This window comes from Aythya marila (genome assembly GCF_965140915.1).
Source record: "Aythya marila genome assembly, chromosome: 9".
In the NCBI taxonomy this organism is placed as follows: domain Eukaryota; kingdom Metazoa; phylum Chordata; class Aves; order Anseriformes; family Anatidae; genus Aythya; species Aythya marila.
The window spans coordinates 16,495,390-16,516,465 of record NC_139050.1 but is presented as its reverse complement, the minus strand read 5'-3'; the positions used below and the strand labels follow the sequence as shown (position 1 = coordinate 16,516,465).

At 40.6% G+C, this 21,076-nt stretch overlaps 1 protein-coding gene across 10 annotated transcripts in view; it reads right to left on the bottom strand.

Moving 5' to 3' along the window:
• Positions 1-1,280: 1,280 nt before the first annotated feature.
• Positions 1,281-21,076, bottom strand: part of LRCH3 (leucine rich repeats and calponin homology domain containing 3) — a 64,378-nt gene continuing 44,582 nt past the window's right edge. For 5 of the 10 annotated variants that reach the window (XM_082767740.1, XM_082767742.1, XM_082767745.1 and 2 more), the window contains 6 exons: positions 15,594-15,642; positions 14,957-15,070; positions 14,212-14,330; positions 12,582-12,719; positions 10,353-10,430; positions 4,880-8,125 (listed from right to left, as the gene is read on the bottom strand). In XM_082767740.1, the coding sequence (XP_082623866.1) occupies positions 7,925-8,125; positions 10,353-10,430; positions 12,582-12,719; positions 14,212-14,330; positions 14,957-15,070; positions 15,594-15,642 (699 nt within the window). In that variant the 3' untranslated portion in view covers positions 4,880-7,924. Of the gene's footprint in view, positions 4,859-4,879; positions 8,126-10,352; positions 10,431-12,581; positions 12,720-14,211; positions 14,331-14,956; positions 15,071-15,593; positions 15,643-16,547; positions 16,620-21,076 lie in introns of those variants that run through there. The other 5 variants (XM_082767746.1, XM_082767747.1, XM_082767741.1 and 2 more) reach the window with 4 other exon arrangements.

Sequence of the window (21,076 nt, the reverse complement as noted above, 5' to 3'; positions counted from 1 at the left end):
GTGTAAGTCCTCCTCAGCCTCTGCCTGGCTCCCCAGCAAGCCCCAGCTCCTGATGGCAGGGTGACACAGCACTTGCACTTCGGGTACATCAGGTGCCCCAGAGCTGCAGTGAACGAGCCCGTAGCAAGTTACACACTGCACTGGATCATGAAATAATACAAAATTTCAGTTTCAGTACCTAGTGTCTTGAAGAGAAAAGAAGCAACACCCCCAACCCACAAATTGCTTGGGCACAGCAAAGCATGCTTCCAAACTTAGCCAGCTGTGAACCCTTGTGTAATGGGGTGAACCCTTGTGTAATGGGAAGGGCTACTCTTTCAAAAATAATTTAACAAAAATCTGTATCAAAGTAACAGTGGGACTGGCTTTGCTGTTCTGATAAGGATGGGGGTACCAAAATCCCTGGAGTCCCAAGGCAAGCATCCTGGCTGCTGGGTGACGCTGCCCTGAGGTGGGCAGAGGCTTTTACCCTGACCTAACCCACGTGAGCTTACCCCTTCCAGGTGAGAGCAGCCCCCTCCTGCCTGTGGACTCCACTCATGCTGCCACCCATCCGGCTCCTCCGGGCCTTCTCCGCTGCATCGACCGCTCTCAGAGCCACTGCTCTCTGTGTGAGCCTCTCCTTGCTGGGTCAGAAATCAGAGCTGGTCCCTGCTGCTTGGCTGTCCAGCTGCTGAATAAAGCTGAGCATCCTCAGTGACTGGAGCTGGGAGCACCATCACACAACATGGCACTGCTCGTTTTTTCCAGCTGTGGAGAGCCAGGATCACAGCACACAGCCGAGGTGTTTTCTGCAGGAAATCCCAGCGATCAGGAGCCCTTTGGACAGACTGGTTTCCAAGGAGGTGAGTGGAGGAGAAAGAAAGGCAGGAGACAGAAGCTAGGGGAGGAATGAAACCTGGAGAGAGTTGGGCAGCCTTGAGGAAGGCAGGATGGGAGCTGAAGAAAAGAGGAGTGAATATTTTGGCTAACAGAAACAAATCTTGCAGATACAGGGGAGGGGACAGGCATGAAGCACAGAGACACATTTTACAGACTGAACCAAGACAGGATAAAATCAAGCAGAAGATGAGAACTGCAAAGAGCACAAATACTGGCAGCAAACCACCCAGACCCTGAAGATACATTTTACTGCTCGCTTTGAGAGGATTTAAAAAAAAAAAAACAAAAACAAAAAAACAACTTGATGATGTGGAGGGTGAATACACACACCTGGCACACAGGATGTGACATTCATTCATACAACAGAAGAACATCAGGAAAACAAACGGCAGTTCATGTAAGTCTTAAAACTTTATTTCAAATTACCCATGGTTTCCTTTTATATTATTAATGTGCTAGAAGTTCACACTACTGGCAGAATACAGGCAATTTAAAATAAAGTGTACAATATTCAAACATATTTATACTTAACAGACTTAGAAATTATGGAATGTATTTACAGACATACAGCATGGGATGAAGCTTTAAAATCCTTTACTCTATTAATTACACGTTTACACTGTTTTCAGAAATAACAAAATTAGATTGCTTTGTAAAACATCACAATATTTATACAAAAGAGTTTTTTAATGTCCAAATTCACCGTAAAAGTCCTGTTTCTAAAACATTTTTTTCAAAAGGACCACTTACAAAAGGATAAAAATACCATTTGCCGTTGTGTCACTACCAAGCACAACACAGGAGTTCTTGGTGCTGTAAAAAATCGTCTCTGATCTATTTTAAGCAGGCCACCGAAGCTCCCCCCCTTCACAAGGGGGAAGAATCAAATCCCAGTTGCTTTGACCTGATCGTTTCAATGCCATCAGGGACTCCTGAGTGCCAGTGCCACTTGATTTCAAGCCTGTGATGCTGCTGAGCCTCAAATGCTGCTCAGTGCTCGGCATCAGTTGAGGGAGGGTGGTGGAACAATGGGGTCAGTATATGGACACCGGCAAGCACGAAACACTCAGCTGGATTCCTCCCACATCCTCCAACACAAATGCCCCAGAAAGGAAAAAACAATCGCCTCTTTAACACAAAATAGAATTTTATACACAGTTTCTTTAAAATATTCTTTTCACTGGACACAACAAAAATTGCACATAAATACACTAAAAAAAAAATCTCCCAACCTCTTTTGTAAAATGAAACTGAAGTGTTTTTTTTTTGTTTGTTTGTTTTTGTTTTGCTTTTGTTTTTGTTTGGTATAATAATTAAATAAGCCCTACAATGAAACTTAAGGTCTGGATCTTTGTCCTAAACATCTGGTCAACATTTAGTGTTTGCCAGCATGAAAACACACGACTCTAAGGGTTAAACTAACATGTCCAAATACATCTGAAACCGGCAGAGCGAACTGCTGCTTCTAACAAGGTAAGTGATACTCGGACATACATACACCAGCCCAGTCATGCAAACGCTGCTTTTCACATGAATTCGGCTGCTGTGTGCACGCACTGCCCGTGTACATGAATTGCTCTTTTAACCAGACAATAAAAGTGGCCGTTTCTTGCAGTTCAGACTCAACTCCCCATTAATTCCTAAAAACTAGCATTAATGAAATGTCAAGCTTCCACCAACCTGAATACTGTTAAGGTTTAGTTTCTCTAAGTGCTGGAAGCCGGACTGAAGCAAACAACACACCCTCGCAGTCCCCTGAAGGGAACGGGTTTCTTCAAACAGGAACATTTAAATAGCCTACGAAGGGTGCGCTATTAAAACGTGACGTGCCTCTGTACGATACAAATGACCTCATGGTGAAAACTAAGAGGAATTCACTGCCCCCCTCTTTCAAATTACGTGAGAGACGAAGACAAGAAACATTTGTGGGCTGTACTGTTTGCTGCGAGTGGCACGATCATCTGCACAACAAACTACAGCAGAGACTTCTGACACCTACGTAACCGTTCAACAATTACCAACAGACCTTGCAAGTGAAAACAAGGGAGACACAAGAGCTACTCGAGGAGGAAAGCAGGTCACGATGGGACTGCTCTCTATGCATTGCAAGTTATTGGCATTTGCATTTCTTGCAGAGCTCAGGGCAACATGCTAGGTGGTATGAAAAGGTTTCCTTTCACACGTGCTTGCACCGTGATCAGCCAATGCCAATAAGAAGCAACTGGAGTCATTGTGTGAACCAGGGATACAACACTCACCACGAGTCCTGAAAGCAAAACATGAAGCAGAACGGTGGAAAGAAACTGCAAATCAAAAGGGGAAAAATCCAGCTAGGAGCAGGCTTTGTCAGTGTTCCTGTGGCAGGTTTACTTCAGCAAAACTGGCTTTTGGCTAGCCACTCCCCAGTCCTTCTCCTTCCTTTGTCCCCATGCAATCCTCTTGGCGCACTCTGCTTCAGATGTGCCTCCAACGCCTGATGTTGGTCCCAGACCCCGTACAACACGTTAGTGGCACGCTGTTCTGGGATACTTAAATGGGTCAGGAACTAGCAAAAGAGCTGCATAGGTGGAGAACTGCATTTTACAAGGTCTTTTTTTGGGGAAAAATACGTGTTGTGAGTGATCTGGTAGTGAGCCTGGCCTCGTCACTGTGCCTAAAGCACAGAGCTGGTCTTTGTTTTGCAGGTCAGCTTTCAAGCAAAACCCAAAACTTGCCTGCTGCCTCTCCCATTCCTGTACATTGAATTTCCATTTTCTTGGTAAAGAAAGAGGAAGAAATTATTGGTAGTTTTGTAAACCAGTGCATCTGTGTGAATACTGTGATATGTAGAAACTACCTTCTGCAGGATTGCTGTGTTAACCATATGCAGCCCACCGGTGGAAATTCCCTAACTTTGTTCTTAAAATGATGAATTTCTCAGTGGCTGGGACACTCACCAGTGCTGGCATGTCTGCATGGGAAGCTCCAGTCCCTTCCGAATGTATTATCTGATACTGGATTTCTAAGGACCTGCATGGCAGGCTGTAATTCTTCGCACTGCAGTGAAAACATGCACATGATTCTTGACAGTCAAATGAAAAAAACACTGAGTAACCAAATGCATCCTTACCTGACCAGGAGGGGAGATTTAAGTAGCTCTGATTTTTTTTTTTTAATTTTTTTTTAATTACTAAGGTATTTCTTTTTTTCCCTTGGAGAAAAAAAAAAATCCCCTTTCAAATATTAAGTAACGAGGACATGCCAACATGAGTGAAAGCTGCACAAGGTTTGACTCTTACGAAACACTGTGCAGGTTAAGATTGTGTTGCAATATATATATATTTTAAATATATATATCTATATAATGGAAAGAGATGTTCTCTGGAGGCAAAGAAACTCCCTTTCTTTGAATCCCGTGGAAAAGGAATGAAATCTCATTCCCCTTGTGCCCACTGCAGCAACATCCTTTTTTTTTTTTTTTTTTTTTTGTTTTAAAACAAATTAACTCCTGTAGGAACAGCTTTCCAAACTGTGTACACCAACGTCTTCAAACTACAAGGTCAGTTTCTACAGCTGGCTCCAACAGCTAGCCACTGCAAGTCCCTGCCCTCACAACAACCCTTTTTTTTTTTTTTTTTTTTTTTTTTTTTTCCCAGTAGGGGGCAAAAATATCAATAATAAAAACGTTATTGGAAACTGTTGTCATCTCCAAAAAAAATGGAGAAACGAAGCACAAACATTCCTGTCAGGAATCACGGGAACTCCTTTCCTTAGGACAGAGCTCTGTGTGTGGGGATGCACTGCATGGGCAGTAAAGTCTTGACGTCCTTCTGCTTAGCCAAGGTAACCCAAAAGGTCCCGGAGGTCTTTACACAGCAGACAGGTGGTGAAGCTGCTGCTGCTTTGGGGGTGCCAGCTCCAGGAGCGCCTGCACAGTCACAGCTACCTGTGTCAAACCTTTCTCTTCTAAAATATGCAGAGGCAAACATAATTGCTCCTGAATGGGGAACAAAACAAAAGACAAAAAAACAAAATGGATGAAAAACACTCAACCGAAACGAAAAATTAAGCAAAAGGAGACTGAAATAGGAAATGTTACGGACAGCTAGCACGCACACACACAAATGAAATGAAATTTCTACTGGTGAATACAGAACTGAACGTGATTACTTAAAACAGGAGTTCTTGGGCTAATCGTTGTGTTTCTTTATGTGGCATCATGCAGAAAACGTGTATGAATAATGAGAATTTGGAAAAGGATTATAGGAAAACTGCGAAACAGCAAAATCCTTTATCTCTGCCCACACTGAAATGGCAGCAGCTTGTGAAACCAAAATTCAACTGACTTAAGGAGAGGGAAAGCTTCGCTTCAACATGAATCTGCAGAGGACAGAAGGAACCACGGCTTCCTTTCCCAAACAGAATTGACTTGTTGAGAGTCGTCACATAGCAAGCCTTGTTCAGCCACCAAGTGAATACCAATTTAAGGCAGAGAATGAAGTACTGATGTGTGCCATGGAAACACTGCAACAAGGCTAACAGGAAATGTCACGCTTAAAATCAGTTCTCGTAAGGAGACGCTGCACATCTGAGATCCTTCTGTCCAGATGTACAGCCTGGCCTCCATTTCCCAAATTCCTTGGGAGACACGCAAAAAAAATAGAAAGTATGGGTTGTTTTAAGAAGGAACCCCCCGACTTGCTTCTGTGTATGAGTAACTTTGATAACAGATGTAGAAAATGTAATTTCTCCTGTTCAAGGCAACGAGAAATCGGCAGTTTTTAAAGGCAAATATCCCTCCGATACTATGTATGAGTTGCTACTGCCTTTTTTTTTTTTTTTTTTAAACCTTTCAGAGGGCAGCCTACTGAACAGTCACTTGCACAACCATTCTGAAGAGTAAGAGTAATACACTGAGTGCAAAAAGAGGTTTCAAATCGTTTATTAAGAATTGTGCTATTCTCAGCATCAGGTGGATTTAAAGCCTCATCCTACACATAAGTCCTTGGCACACCTGGGCCATCCTCACCCCACAACAATCATCCAGGGACAGGATGCATGTCCAACAGTCCTCTGTATCTCTAGAAATAACCAACTCGTGTCCTTCCTATAGAGCTGCAGAGATTTCCCTTTTCACATGTTATTTCCACTGCAATATGAATTTTCCACTCTTTGCATCTTTACTGATATTTTTTGATATTAAATCCTTCAGAATAACAGCAGCCAACGCCTTCCACACAGCTCAGAGTAGACAAAAAGCAAATTAACCCAGACAAATTCTTGCAGTAAGCCAGACGATCAAGCCGAAATGCATTTTCCTTTCAGCAAAATTGTTATTTTGAAAAAAAAATGTGCTTTTTGAGAAATACTTGTAAACCAGAGCAAATATTTATCAGTTTTCTTATGTATGCAAATAGATAAGGGGGAGAAGCTTTGGAATGACTCCATACCACAGAGACAGCCGTGACAAACAAAATTTGGAAAAAATGGAAGGCACTGTTAGTGTAAGACCCCTTGCAGCTTTTATCACAGTGTTCATTAGAAGAAGTTAAGAAACATAGGAACCGAGTTCATTTCAGTTCACGCCAGTAAACAGTGCAAAAATAGCTTGTTGAAAAATAAAATCGTCTCTCCCCCTTGCCAAAGGTCCCCTCTTGCAGCAGAAATGTTTTGCTTGGACAGAACGCTTTGTGCCAGTCACAGTGTGGTTCAGGAAGAGGGCATTAACTCCTCTGCTCGCTCCTTTGTTAAATACTCATTTTATGTTACAAGAGCTTGTGAGATCCACGTACACAACACATCTTTACTGGTAGTGACCTCGTTTGCAGCTAAACTCCTGCGTATCTGAAACCGTGCTCCGGAGTTTGTGCCAGGTTAGTGCTGGAATGCTACCACCGCCTGGACAGGGCTTACAGGCCATTTACTGGATATTCAGATATAACAAATTTATTGAAACAACATTGGGAACAGCCATTTAACCTAACACTTACCTGGAACTGAGCTCTGAACAGCGTGCCCTGAACTGACCTACACTCTGAGGAGACATGGTCTTTTGTACACGACATGAGGAGGGCCCTGAAGTTCGGAGGTGTCCCTGAGAAATGCATTAGAGAGCCAGGATGCTTCTCCAGGGAAGGAAAAGCTTTGAGCGTTGTGGAAGACTACCTGAGTTTTGTAAAACAGCAAAGAGGGAACTGAATGTGCAGCCAGGACTTGTATTTCTGTAGCTGTGTGATGTACAAGTTTCTGAAAATGACTAAATAGGAGGAAAAAGGGAATGACCATAGTCTGGGGTCCCACAGCTGAGTGGCAACTCAAGAAGCCTTTGTTAAGTTTTAGTCAGAGCACCATAAAATGCTGCAGCAGTCCTGTGGCATCTGATAGAACCTTGAAGTTTTCTCCTGTGCCAGAAGAGCTCCCTCTGAGTTGAGGGAAGAGCTCACTCTGAAAATTTCCTGCTTGACCTGTTCCAAAGCCCAAGTAGCTGAGGATTCACTGACAGTTATTTTAAAAATCCTGACTGAGAAGTAATACATCGGTCTACAAATCTCCTCAGAAGCAGGATAAGGAGCTAGGGTAAGAACAAACCCCAACGTCTTGTGGACAAAACTCATCAGACCATGTCTCCTAAGACTGTGAGATCTCATCAAGAACACTAATGTTGAGAAGAAAAACTTTGTATTTGTTAACATTTTTCATCAGATAATCCCAAAGCAATTCACCGAAGTGGTGCAATTCCTATTATACAGACAGGGAAACCCAGGCACAAACTGACTGCAGTGCTCCCAGTGCTACATCACCCAGGAGCAGTCAGACTACAGCACGCACCTACACGTCCCTACACCTCAGTCCCTTGCTCTAGCCCATGGACAGCACTTCCCCCCTTCGCGTTACATCTGCTAAATATCACACAGCAAATACAAATGTGAGTTATGTCACAGATGGAGGTGTGTCACCTCTGTCCCATAAGTGGGAAGAAAAGCGCTTCGTACACGGGGTCTTGACAAAGCCCCAAATCCTTTACCAAGCGCTGGAGGGAGGAAGCAGCGGCACTATCCTTCAGCTAGAGAAAGAAGACCCAGCGATAGACCATACAGAGCGTTAGCATTAGAGTACAGTAAAACACCACAAAGCCCCAGAGCTGAATGGAAAGGGAGACAAGACTGGATTCTTCTGAATCTGTCCCCAGGGAAAGAAGAGTCTCAACTGTTCTTTTAACGCTGAGGTTTAGCTGAAGAATGTCAGAAGGGGAACAAAGATTGTCCTGTCCAGAGTGTGTGAGCAGGAAGGGAAAACAGACAGAAAAAAAAGGTCAGTTAGCCATAGCAACATCCACGGAGCAGTCAGACATCAGACATTTCAGATACATCCTACATGTTCAAGCAGCACGTGGCAGCAGGTTAATTCTCCAAAAGAATCTGTGTGACAAAGAACGTGCTCAATGCGACTACCTGGAGTTTAGTATCTGTCACCTGTGCACCTTACACGTGTACCAAGCTTTGCTGTTAAAAACACAGCAGTTTACACGTGCCATAGGAAAAACATTTTTTTTCAGGGGAAACAGACTGCAGCTTTTTGGCACTGAGTACTCACACTGTATCTTAATTAACAGAAACAGCACAAGGCATTATTTGTACGTAATTGATGCTCCAGTGCAGTACTCTACAGAAGCATCTTTTACAAATTACTGTTTAATCTATTACTAATTAGTTTGTGTTCTATAACTATTCCCACTGGGTACCGTTTGCCTCCCTTCCACAGAGGTAACTGCTGTAAATCAATGAAATTTAGATGCACATGCCAATCTGTTTAACTTTGGTTTCTTTTGATGCAAGAGCTCTACCTAGCAAAGTCCTACAGAAATAGCTGCTTCACTGCGATAATTACCACTTTCTAAAGTAGCTTTTTACATAAAGTAGCCTTCCTCTAAGAAGGTAAGTATTTCTACATAGATCCATACTTCCAGAAAGCCTTTTATTTTTGTAATCACGATTTAAATGAAAGGAAATACCTGCAGGCATCTTTCTAGCAAAGAAATGTATTAGGTTGCCATGCCATTCTTTCATACAGATATCTTACCGTCTCATCTCAGTAGACATGTAACGGAGATATGTGAGAGCAACTTAGAATTCAGCTGGGGGTATTTCAGTAAGTTTCCCCAGAGACATTCTCCTTGAACTCTTTCACATGAAAGCAGGAGAAATCAGAAAAATGGGAGGATCCTAGATAGTAGCTGTAGCAGCTGTAGCAGACTGGGTCTATAGGGGAATTCCTGCTGGAGTGTTATTTTGTTTTGTTTTTAAATTTGTGTCATTTCAGTGATCTGCTTTGTATTCTAGCCCGAAAAAAAAAAAAAAAAAAAAAAAAAAAAAAAGTTAATCTACTTATCTAAGAGAGCTATAAATAGGGAAGCTGGGATGGAATTGAACAATTTTGCCCCAGAAGAATTTATATTGTACAGTCCCTCTGGGAAGCAAAGTTTCGACTTTCTTAGAGGAACCAAAATAGTGAAGAATCTCAGAGCACTAATGACCAGTTTTGACTCCCTACAACGTTCCAATGCCATTCACCAGTGAGCCATGTCAAATTGCTAGACAGCTCAATAAATATGCTATCCGAAAATCCCAATGCCTCAAATGCCTTCCAGCAAAACTATCAGATAATACTGCATGACTGACTCGAGAGCATTGCTTTTAGAAACAGCAGGGCAATGAGTCACTGGATCTACTTTTCCCTTTCATAATACAGAAAAGAGCACCTACAATAAAAATGCTAATACTTAGCAGCATAAGAAACCAATCCAATTAATGCACTAGAAGAAAAATAAAGAAAAACATGACATATCAAAATTATTTGTACTGAAACAGCTGCTGAATAAGACAAAGTTGAAAGGATAGGATAGCATAAAACACGATAGCTGGACTCAGATTATTTTATATGTTCCTACCTCTTAGCTATTCCAGTTTCAAAGGGAAAAGGAATACCAGAAGGTAAAGAGTTCTACCACCGGTATGTAAAAAGAAGAATTAGGATCTATGCAAAGATAGCTACCATTAGAGAAAGGCCAACAACAGCGTGACTTCTTGGTAAGACAGTACAGATGTTTGTGTTAAAGGATTATTCTGAAGGAAAGCCAAATGTTTTAGAATGGTAGTAACACATGCAAAACACCACCCAAATTTTATCCCACCTAGTATCTAATCTTGAGAAAACTTCATTGTCTTTATAGATGAACCTTGCAGTTCTAAAGCAAGCTCAAGCTGCAGCCAACTGTTGAGAACTTAAGGCACATCAGTAAGTGAATCAGCCTCTATATAAACTATTTCCAACTTTATTTTATTCTAGAAGACAATGCAAGGTAAGTCTGATCTACATAGCACAGCGCACCTCATGCCTTCTAAACTTTTAATCAACTTATTTTCACAAACTTATTCAAAGAAGGTTTTAGAACTGCACCTGAAATGTAACGTGAGAGTAACAGAAATATGTACCTGAGGCACTCCAATCCTTCTGCAAGCTTCCAAGAAATTCTCCACGTTTCGTCTGCATTTTGCCATCGTAAGTTTAGGCTGCAAAGGAGGCAGGCAGAGTGTTCTTAATTGGAAGGATTTCTTTATTTAAATAAAACTCTTAATAGAACTCTTTGCCAAAAACATACCACACTGACAAACGTGTCTAATTCAAACCAGGCTCTGTTGCGGTTTCAAAATTTCAAAAAATTTCCAAGCCAATTTATGAATGATGGATGTTCAAAAAAGGACAATTCTAACCTGTGCGATATGTTACAACAGGCTAACACTTTCTGTGACTACAATATGATAATTAAAGAAGCATTTTGAATGAAGCACATGAGTGTAGCTCCTGTGCTGTGATTTCTGAGCGATTTCATGGTATGAAGCAATCTGGAGTTTGTTCTGGATCACTATATTATACAAATATTTCAAACTTTATTTCAACTAACAACAATAAAAAATGAAGGCCAGGTGAAACCAGAGATTAATGGAATACAACCGAAATTGAGACTTGCTGCACGTAAGCCTCCTGCAGGTGGGTTTGATACAGCTGCTTCAATTGAACTCACTGGCATTTTTTTCAAGTCTTTTTTTCTATATACTTAACTCTCACAACTACACAGACATACCACTGCAGAGGCTCAATCTTCTTTCTATTCTTGAAGCTTATTCTTTTCCGATTAAAAAGACACAAGCTTCCTGTTCTTTTGTACAAGCTACCCAGTCTATGTAGCAGCAGGTGGCAGCTTCTACGAGTTCAATATTTTTCTGTGAGGGAAACTTAGACTGGTGGGTTTTTTCCTCTGTCCCATCAGTGTGCCATATTTCCCCACCAAGAAAGCAGGTTAAAGGGTATTGCTGACTTCTTCTGAAGGATGAAAGGAATACAAAGATCCCAGTGTAAGTGAGGAAAGACATGATGCCTCTTCTGCTCCTGGAGCCGTCCAGCTACGGGCTGCCTCTTCCTTGAGATCTCTGACAAAGCCACGATTTAATTTGCAACACAGAATATGCCACAGCACATAAAACCAGGCCATTGAAAAGATATTCTTAATGACATGAGTCTTCTGAATAGCGGCAGTATGCCTCTTCTCTTAATGATTCCACGATCTGCCTAAAATGCTGGCGTGTCCAGCTCAATCATTCTCAAAATAATGAAGACAGCCGCTTGTTCACATAACTCCAAGCAAGAACCACAGTGATACAGTATGCAGCAGTGCCAGTTCAAATTCCAACACAAGAACTGACTCCAAAATAAGTGAAAGCAAACAACATGCTTGTTTCAACTTCTTGCCCCAGGAGAATTTTTTTTCCTTATTTACATAATTTTAAGAAAATGTGAAGGTGCATAACAGGCATTTTGTCTCTCCATACTACCTTCAAGCAGCTGATCCTAAATATTTTCACTGAACTTTGACTGCCAAAGATTTTTCTGGGGGGTTGAGATTAGGTAAATAATTTGTATGTCACAGTTCTTGACCTTTCCCTCATTTTGTGCTTTCCCCATGTGATTCAGAGTAATACACCTATAAATATATTATCATCATTGCTTTCCAGAAACACTGCAGTTAGACAAAGTATTTCAAACTTCTCTGTGTACTTCTTTCCTTGCTCTGAACAGCCCCCAAATACAAAGTAAACTTTTTTTTCCTGTTATCACAAAGGTATGATTGGATTTACTTTGTTCTGGGAGATGGTGTTCTCCAAGCACATGCAACTGTAGCTCAAGTGTGCTCTGCTGAAATTCCTAAGCAGATAAATTTATCTTGCTGTGAAGTGGACATACATCGATTGAGCTTCTCTGCCCATTTGTGCTCTCTTGTGTAGTGGGATTGTAAGTATTGTGAAGAACGTTATGTTTCCCTGTTTTCCTGAACTTCTCAGACCTTTTGATCTTCTGAAATATCCTACTTCTGTTTTCACACTGAACTGTCTTTCATTTCATTAGTTTTCAAGTTAACGTAGCAAGGGCTTGAAAATCTTACTGTTTTCTTATAATCTGTATTAAAAGTAACTTTACTTAAAGGAAACAAACCTAAACATAATGCATTTTTAACAAAGCTACAGACATTGTTCAGACAAAACAGTTATTTTTTGTCATGTATGATCACATATGAGAATGAAGAATTTAGCACTTGCCTGGATTACAGAACTTTGCAGGATGGCATTTTGGACATTTACAAAATACTACCATTAGTACATACTTACAACAGCAGGTGAGGGGACATGAATGCTGGGAACAGACCGAGGACGCACATGATTAGCTAAATGGCACAGAACAACACCGTCGGTGAGAGCTGCTCCAAGATCACTGGGCAGTGACACTTTCAACCGTGATTCAATATTCTGTGAAAAATGAACGTGGACACACAGAACATAAGGGCTATTTCCAGTTGTTTCACTCTGTAGAACATTTTATAAGAGGCAGAAGCATTTGCATTACAACACTGTCCATCCTCAGGACACTCCTGAACAGCTTTCTGAGTAACACCAAGAAAGGTTCTGCTCAGCACTGGGCCAGAGCTGAACACAGTCTGGGAGCAGCTGAGTTCCATGACAAACAGCTTTCACTGCACAGCACAGGGGATTAATACAACCTTTACTCAAAAATAACGGAAGTCAGAGTCTAAGAACAGTATTCCTAATCCCACACATTCTCAATGAATGGCTCTGCCAAGAGAACTTAAAATAATCGTGTTTGTGGGTTGGAGGACAACACAGCTAACAAAAGTCTCTGTAAAGAAAAAAACAAACTAGTTTGTGCTAATAGTTTTAAAAACCAAGGTAGTTAACAGTTGTTTCAGGGAATTACTACAAATTCAAATCAGGCATTTCATCTTATGTCATATGTTGTGTGAGTTTCTCTGAGCTATGCTGTATCTTAAATTTTAAGAATACAAAAGAAGATTTAAGCTTACCCAGGAAGCAGAACAAGAGAGACTGCATACAAAGCATTCCAAGATAAGAGATCAAAGGCTCTACAAACATCATCAAGTTTTCTTTCATTTTACTTAAGAGAACTTTCTCTTCAGAGAAAGCAGATTGTCCTTACTTCAAAATTTGCAAAGAGAAGGAACTCTCTCATCATCTGGGATGCTTATGGCTTTTAAAATTGGCATTAACAAAGAGGAATTCTTTTTCCTTGAGAAAGCTCAAAGCATTAAAGCACTTCAGGAAAGCCCTTCAAGCTCACCAGAAACACGCCTGGGGCAAAGCAGAGCAGTACCTTAATGGCACTTGGCGTATTCACCACTGTACCTGGGCACAAAGCAGGGCCTACTGACCCTAAACAGACAAAAAGTACAAGCACAAGGAATGCTCATGCTACAGGTATTCTACACGTAACTAACGATAGCTAAAGCAAGAAGCAATGGATGGATTCAGAACACACAAGGACACCACGCTGTCAGCATTACTGGCAGCAGCCTCTGCATTCCGCTTGCTTTTCTGCGGGGGCTTTACAGCTGAGTTTTTAAAAGCTGATTAAAAGGAAGACATTGTGGGAGCTTTCCAGACTTCCTAACAAGTGGGAAGGGTGACAAGGAAGAAAGTACATATTTATTTTAAAAGCAGAGATCATTGGCTGTTCAAAAGCGACAGTCAGGACTGTATATTCTACAGCAATTACGCTAACTTTATTCCCCCACAACAAAGCGACCACCACTGCATCCATCTGAAAGGAACACTCAGATTGCACGGTGCCATTTCATTTTGGTCAACCCCTCGCCATAAATGGTTCACTGAAATCAGTCCAAAACACAACGGCAGCCTTAACATGATGGCATGCAACGAATGCATTTACCAAGACGTCCACACAGTGGTTTCTGTAAGCACTTACCTTACGGAGCTGCTCTATTAGCTCCAGCTCCTCTTCACGCTGTTTGGAGTTTTGTCTGACCCTGGGGTCTGCACAGTCATTAGCGGGAGACAAGGCGTGTGTAGAAGATGAAGTAACCACTGAAAAGTAGCATGAAGGAAAGAAGAACCAATAAGCATGGTTTGGCTGACTGTCCTTCCCTGCTGCACTACACAGCACACACAGTGTCCAGAAGGGGTACAGTGTATTCCTTTTCTCAAATCTGTTTCTTTCATTAGCTTATTAATCTATCAAGCTAATGATCTACTAATCTAAATGAGGTGTTTCCATAACACAAGTTCCTTTTCATTTAGATTTTTTTGTTTCAGTTGGCTAATAATCATTCACGAAAAGATGACAAGGTTTTGACAGATGAATTATGTTGAAAGAGTTCAGTCTTTCTACAGAAATGGCGATTTTGTTATGTGCTACTATATCGAGCTGCCCTCACCACTTGTTGAAGGCTTGTGTGGCATGTCCTTAAGTGTAAGCACAGACCAGGAAGAACAAATTCCCATGTTTCCACAAATATGATAAAAGAATATTTGGCAGCTCTAAATAAAAAACTGCTTATTCACACAGTATTTAATGCTATGTGTCTATAAATGGAACTCGAAAACTAGTTTGACAATAAGGACCTGAAATAATAGAACAGTGCAAAACCTAGGCAAGGCAGATATTACGAAAATGTAGCAAAACTAGCTAATTTCTGAGCTATGTAACCTACCTTTGTTTGCTTCATCCCTGACAGCTGTTCGGAAAAGGAAACTCTCAGGTCGCTGGGAAGGGTTTCTATAGGAAGGCGGGGCTGCATGACCAGGATATGGAGGGGAAAGGTGGACTAAACAAACGCGGGAAGGCACAGGAAAGGAGGAAGAAGGAAACGGTTAGAGTTTAAATAGAAAATGGGTTCAGCAATGTGGTAAATAAAAAGAACAAAACAAAAATTTTAATATAATGACAAAATAAATTACATGCATGCATGATAAAAGCACAGAGCAGGAAAAGGCGCTTTCAAGGACACTTGCATGCAAAGCACATTCCACATACCACTTCCAACAACTGTTCTGACTGCTGCTGAATGCATCTGTGGGCCAAAGCTGGCAGGAAAGCCTAAAGCAGCCAAACCCTACGCTCTCCCTGAAGACATGCTTCACCCCTGCTGTCTCTTCCCTCTTGTGTTTCCAAGGAGACCCAAATAAGTGGGTAAACTACCAAGCACAGCAATGCCACATCCAGAGATGGGAAGCTATGCTCCCTTCTCCTTACAGCACGAATATGCAAGCAGGCATTTTGATCTCTTTTTTTTTTTTTTTTCTTCCCCTCTTTTTTTTCCCAGAAACTTTACTGCCTTTCCCTGTTACCTGTCTGAGTGGTAGGTGATCCAGGAGAGATGGTAGATCTGTCATCACTCTGTGGATAAACAAGTAAAAGAGTATAAATGGTCCTAATCTGGAAAAGCTGTGAGCACATTTTCATTTGATAGGTTTTAAAATAGGCTCCATCCATCTAAATATGCTTCAGAAAAAAAAAACAAACGTGAAAAAAACACAAAACACATTGTTCCCCACATCTCATCTCTGCAGAAAGCAATGAAGCTTTTTCTTTTGCAGAAATGACACAATTGTTCTTCTCCAAGGAAAAAAACAAAGATTAAACAGCATTGACAGTGCAATGACAGATCTATATTTACTCTTCCATCTAACCCAAAATTTCAAAGTATTCTTTGCAAAACGGACACAGAAAAGCAGATAATTAAATTAACATGCAGAACTTGCATAACAGCAACGCTGAAGAATACACAGCCTCTTTGACATCTTTGGTAATGCAGAACTGCTATTCGCTGAACATCGCTCTCCCTAGAGAAACCTGCTGTGGTTTACTACGGTGCTTAACATAGGCTGGTTACTCATGATGAATGCATTCAGTTTAGCAGTTTCCACAAAAGAGAAAGAAATAAAGGATACCTATATTCACTGATAAAAGCAAGGTGGTAAAGAATAGAACAAAAGCATTTTTGATAAACTCAACTTGGTCAAGAAAAAAAATCATCTTGTAAATAAAAAGCAACATCAAAGACAACCAAGAACTCCTGGGAGCAGAGCTGGGTTACCACGTTTTTATAGCTTAGGCCTCCTCTAGACACAGCCTAAAGCTAAGATGAGGTAATACCTACTACAATTTAATCAGTTAAATCAGATTCATCCCCTACCTGAACTTTTGACTAGAAGCTGACAGACTAACACCTGCTAAAACAGATGTGTGGATCCAAGAGCTTTTTGTTGGCTTTATTGGTGAATGATAATAGCGAGAGATACCTTGAGAGGACTGAAGGTAGAAGCATTGGGCAGGCTAGTAGCACAGCTCTCCTGATTCAACCCTGAGAGAGACTGAATGCAGAAAGAAAGAGAAGGCAGTAGCAGTGTTAGCAAACGGCTGAAAGGTCACGTGCAAAGGTGGAATTGAGTAGATGAGTTAGAATGGAAAAAGTGGTCATCACGGTCACGTTCTCAGAAACATTCAGCAGGCAGAACACAGAAACAACACAAAATGACTTGCTGAGCTAAACTGCTTGCAGAGCTGAAGCCTTCCTACTCTCCTGAACCTTCTGGCTAACAAGCTTGGGAGATGAAACATTCATTTTTAAACACAAAGTGACATCAGAAGCAGAACTAAATAATAAATAGGTAAGACCTTACTAAAGAAACACCTATGCCATCAGACTCTAGACCCAAAAGAAAAGTTTACCCCGTAGCAGTTCGTCCTGAGCCACTATTCAAAGCAAAAGCTTTCTTTTTAATGTTTCAAGTATGCTATGGATTTTAGTAAGTTAATTTCTCATCAGTTTTGTAAAATTAGAGAAACTTGCATCTAATGGACTAAGGAATGCACATTTGCTCTGCCACAAACACTTAATCCTGATCTTTACGAGTTACAGAGAAAGTAGTAAAGATTCTGTGGGTGTAATTTAGCTCTTGGAGAAGACATCAGTGTGAAGATTTACAGTGTTGTCCAAAATAAAGCACCGTCAAACTTCAATTATAACCACTAGATTAAAAACCACCAAAACCAAACAAAAAACAACAAATAGCTTTTAACGTTTCCAGAATGGGAGCTCCAGTGTGCCAATACCCATCTGTCACTGACAGGCGGATCTTGAAGGCCAAATTCTGCATCTCCATGAACCCTTCAGCCAACACTGCTGTTAAGGTACATGCAAGTGGTGTGGCAGCACAACACCGAAAAAACCAGCTACGATGAAAGCCCACATTTTAAAGATGTAACAGCTGCCCAAACCAAACTTACATCACGGAAAAGCCCAGCAAAGGATATGTGGGGTGCTTAAAGTCTCCAGCACTTCAAATAAAAAGCTAAGCCTTTCCTTTAAATTTTAATTTCTACCCCTCTGGTTATTGCAAGCATACTTAAAACATTGACATCTGAGGACTGAATGACTCGAGAACGAACTGATACCTTCTGAAATGGCATTCAAACAGTGAAGTGGAAATTCGGCACAGGAAAAACACACCAAATTACACCTAAAAACTTCACAGACGTCAACTACACGCTTTGGGGTGTTCGTATTTTCAAAGGTTTGCAACTATTCTGTCGCTTCAGAACAGCACAGCCAGGAAGGACTTGAAGGCCCTATGTAGACTTAGTAGGTGATCCTCAAAACAGCCTCTTCTCTGTAGCAGTGCAAATATTTTTTATTGGTTTTTGTTTGAAGAGTTTCAAAATACCACTTCCACAAATAAAACATTAGCAAGTATTTAAAACAATATAAAACAATATGCTGCTCTGTAACATTCATGTAACTGTTTATTCCTACATGAAAAGGACAGGACAACCTTGACACAGACTAACAGGTAGTTGTCACAATCCATGAAGCCACCAGCAGGCAAAGAGAGGGGGAACACAGCACTCCATAGGGCAAGACAACCACAACAGCAACACACTGCATGCTCTTCACCTGTTTGCGAGTCCCTGGCCTCCTTTTAATGGTATTGGTGTTATTGTCAATCTCAAACACAAAGAGAGGCTCAAAGCCATTCTGTCAGGGACAGCAAGGGAAGAAAGGGAGGGAAGAGAGGAAGAAGTGAGGCAGAGAACAACTGTAAGAGAAGGTAGCCACAATACAGAAGGAACCAGGATGCTGCAAATTCAGCCTCACAGCACCCTGCTGCACATGCTGAACTGCAGCTCTGAAGTCAGAGAAACCTCCCCATGCCAGAAACGACTGTAGATACAGGGGATGCCAAAGCAGAGCCCAACCACGACTCTGTGCTAACCAAATAAAGACATTTGAAGTGATTTTGATTATTAGTTGCCTAAATACACAAAGGGATGCCAACTGACAGAAAACTCCAGGGAACAGGTTAGTATAATTCACGTCCTGCTTACTTTACTCACACCATTACTGTTTGTAGCACACTGATGCCCCAAGACCTTATCTTAAAATGTTTCAGAAATCCTCTGTTAACTGTGATGTGATGGTCTCAGGCCTTGTTTGAGACCTCAGCAAGAAAATACAACACAACGAAGGCAGCACAACGTAGCAGTGACACACGGGCTATGGAAGGAAGAGGTCAGACCAGCTGTCTGGTGTTTATCGAGTGTTTCACGACAGAAATTGAGAAATAGTTTGACAGAAAACAAAGGATGGTACCTTTTATATTAGTTTCCAATGGTAACCACCTTGAAACATACAGTATGAAAGGGGGAAAAAAAAAAAGAAGATATTTGGGGAAAACGAGATTCAAAAGCAATCAGGGTTGAAAACTTTAGCCAAGTCTGAAGCCTCAACGTTGCATTAACAAGAAATTTCAATTGTAATGAATGAGCCTGCCCTGGTGAGAACAGCAAGCAGGATATGACTAATACAAGACTTTGAGGTCTACTGCAAATTTTCTCAAGAGAGGCCATTGATTTTATTTCTTCAGCAAAGTTTTAGCTAGCCTGGCTATTATAAATCAACACATGAAATCTGTCAGAGCGCACGCTGAAGTCCTATAACCAAAACCCATTTTGCATCAAATCACGGGCATGTTGAAGAAACATAGAAGTAAACTATTAATATTCACATAAAGTATGCAAAGTCATTTTGTAAGTTGAAACAGACTGTCCCCAAAGTATCTATAAGCAGAAAGAAACAGAGTAACATGTGCAAAGTGAATGCATTTTAATTTGTGATAAACGACAACAAAGAAGACCACCAAAAGAAACATAATGTAAGATTTACAAAGGAGATTCACAACTTGAATTTTGCTTTTTAAGGAAGTTTCTGTAAAAGCTGTAACTGCACCAGAACAGAGAAGAATCAAAATAAAGGAGAGCTCTCTTGCCTTTTACCTATTGGATTTTTTCACCATTACATCTGAGCTGAATATGAGTTTGGAGGAAAAAAAAAAAAGCAAGTAACTGCTCAGTTTATAGAATTCTCATCTTTACTATAATTATATTATTCCTGCACCTTAAAACTGGAATAAACAGTGGAAAAACTATCGGTACACAACTTTATTATTATTATTTTAAATTAGCCTATCTGCAAGTTTCTGTATCCAAAAGTTTCTGAAATTAATAGGTGAAGTTCATACCACTGCATGCAGTCTTTAGGGAGAGAGATAAAATAATAAAGAGGAAAGTATGTCAATGGAAAATGTGCACCGAGAACTGCCATTAGCAAATGGTATTTTGCTATGAAATGCCCCTATACTTCACTTCCCTAAAAAAAAATAAAATTATCCTAATAAATTAGATCTAGCTAAATTTCAAATCCACAAGGACAGGAGAAATGCCAAATGAAATGCAAAAGTTAAAAAAGGTAAAAAAAATTCCATTCTTACAACAGACTTGTTTTTTAAGGAAACTAATGAACATTTCCTTGCTGTTGACCAAGTTTTAATCATACATTTGTGGAAAAAAAACCCTACAAATTCATGACCTAGCCAGAGCTTAATGTTCTAGTTATAATAATCACCAGAAACAGCTGTTATGGTTATGTCATCATTAGGCACAGTATGTATTTCCACTACAATAGATCTGCAGATCATAATTCAGCAGTTCAGAAAACCAATGTTTCATATACTGAAACCACCACGTACAGGATGTGCAGTTTAGAGCTGCTGAGAAGAGCAAGGAATTAAAAGTAAAATGAACACAGAATTGATCATTTTCAAATCCAGTTCGATTTTTCCCTATCAGCCTGGGAAGGGGCAAGGGAAGAGAGGGAGTGTGTATGTATGTGCATGAGAGAGAGAAGTGCAAGGATATAACTTGAAGACACAAAAGAAATCAACATGGATGGAAGCCCAGTAAAATAATTTCTGAAAAGTCTTAGTCACGTCTACAACCTAAAATTCAATATATTAATTTACAACAAAAACACGAGAATCACACAAACTAAAAGAAATGGGGTCCTTAAAATGTATCTTTAAAATACATTCCAGAGATGAATTCACTGACAACAGAACATCAACATTTAACATGAACCACATCTACTCTTCTCCTGGTTCTTATAATCTAAATATCGAAGCACATTTTTATATGCTGATTGTGCTTTCTCTAAAAAGGCACGTGCATGATCACAACTAAATCTCTCCACAACATTATGAGCCTTCTTTTTCTCCCTCATAGTGCTAGTCATGTGATAGCAGGAAAACCAAAAAGTCTGAATAAAGAGACAGTAAACACCTTGACCAACATGTTCTGAAGTGATCTATTCTAACCAAGAACACTGCCTAAAGAAAATTTAGGTAGATAGTGGATGCGCATAAATTAAGAAAACAAATCTCAGGCATGCAGTCATGCAACAGCAGGCAAATCAAGTGTATTTTTCTTTTATAGA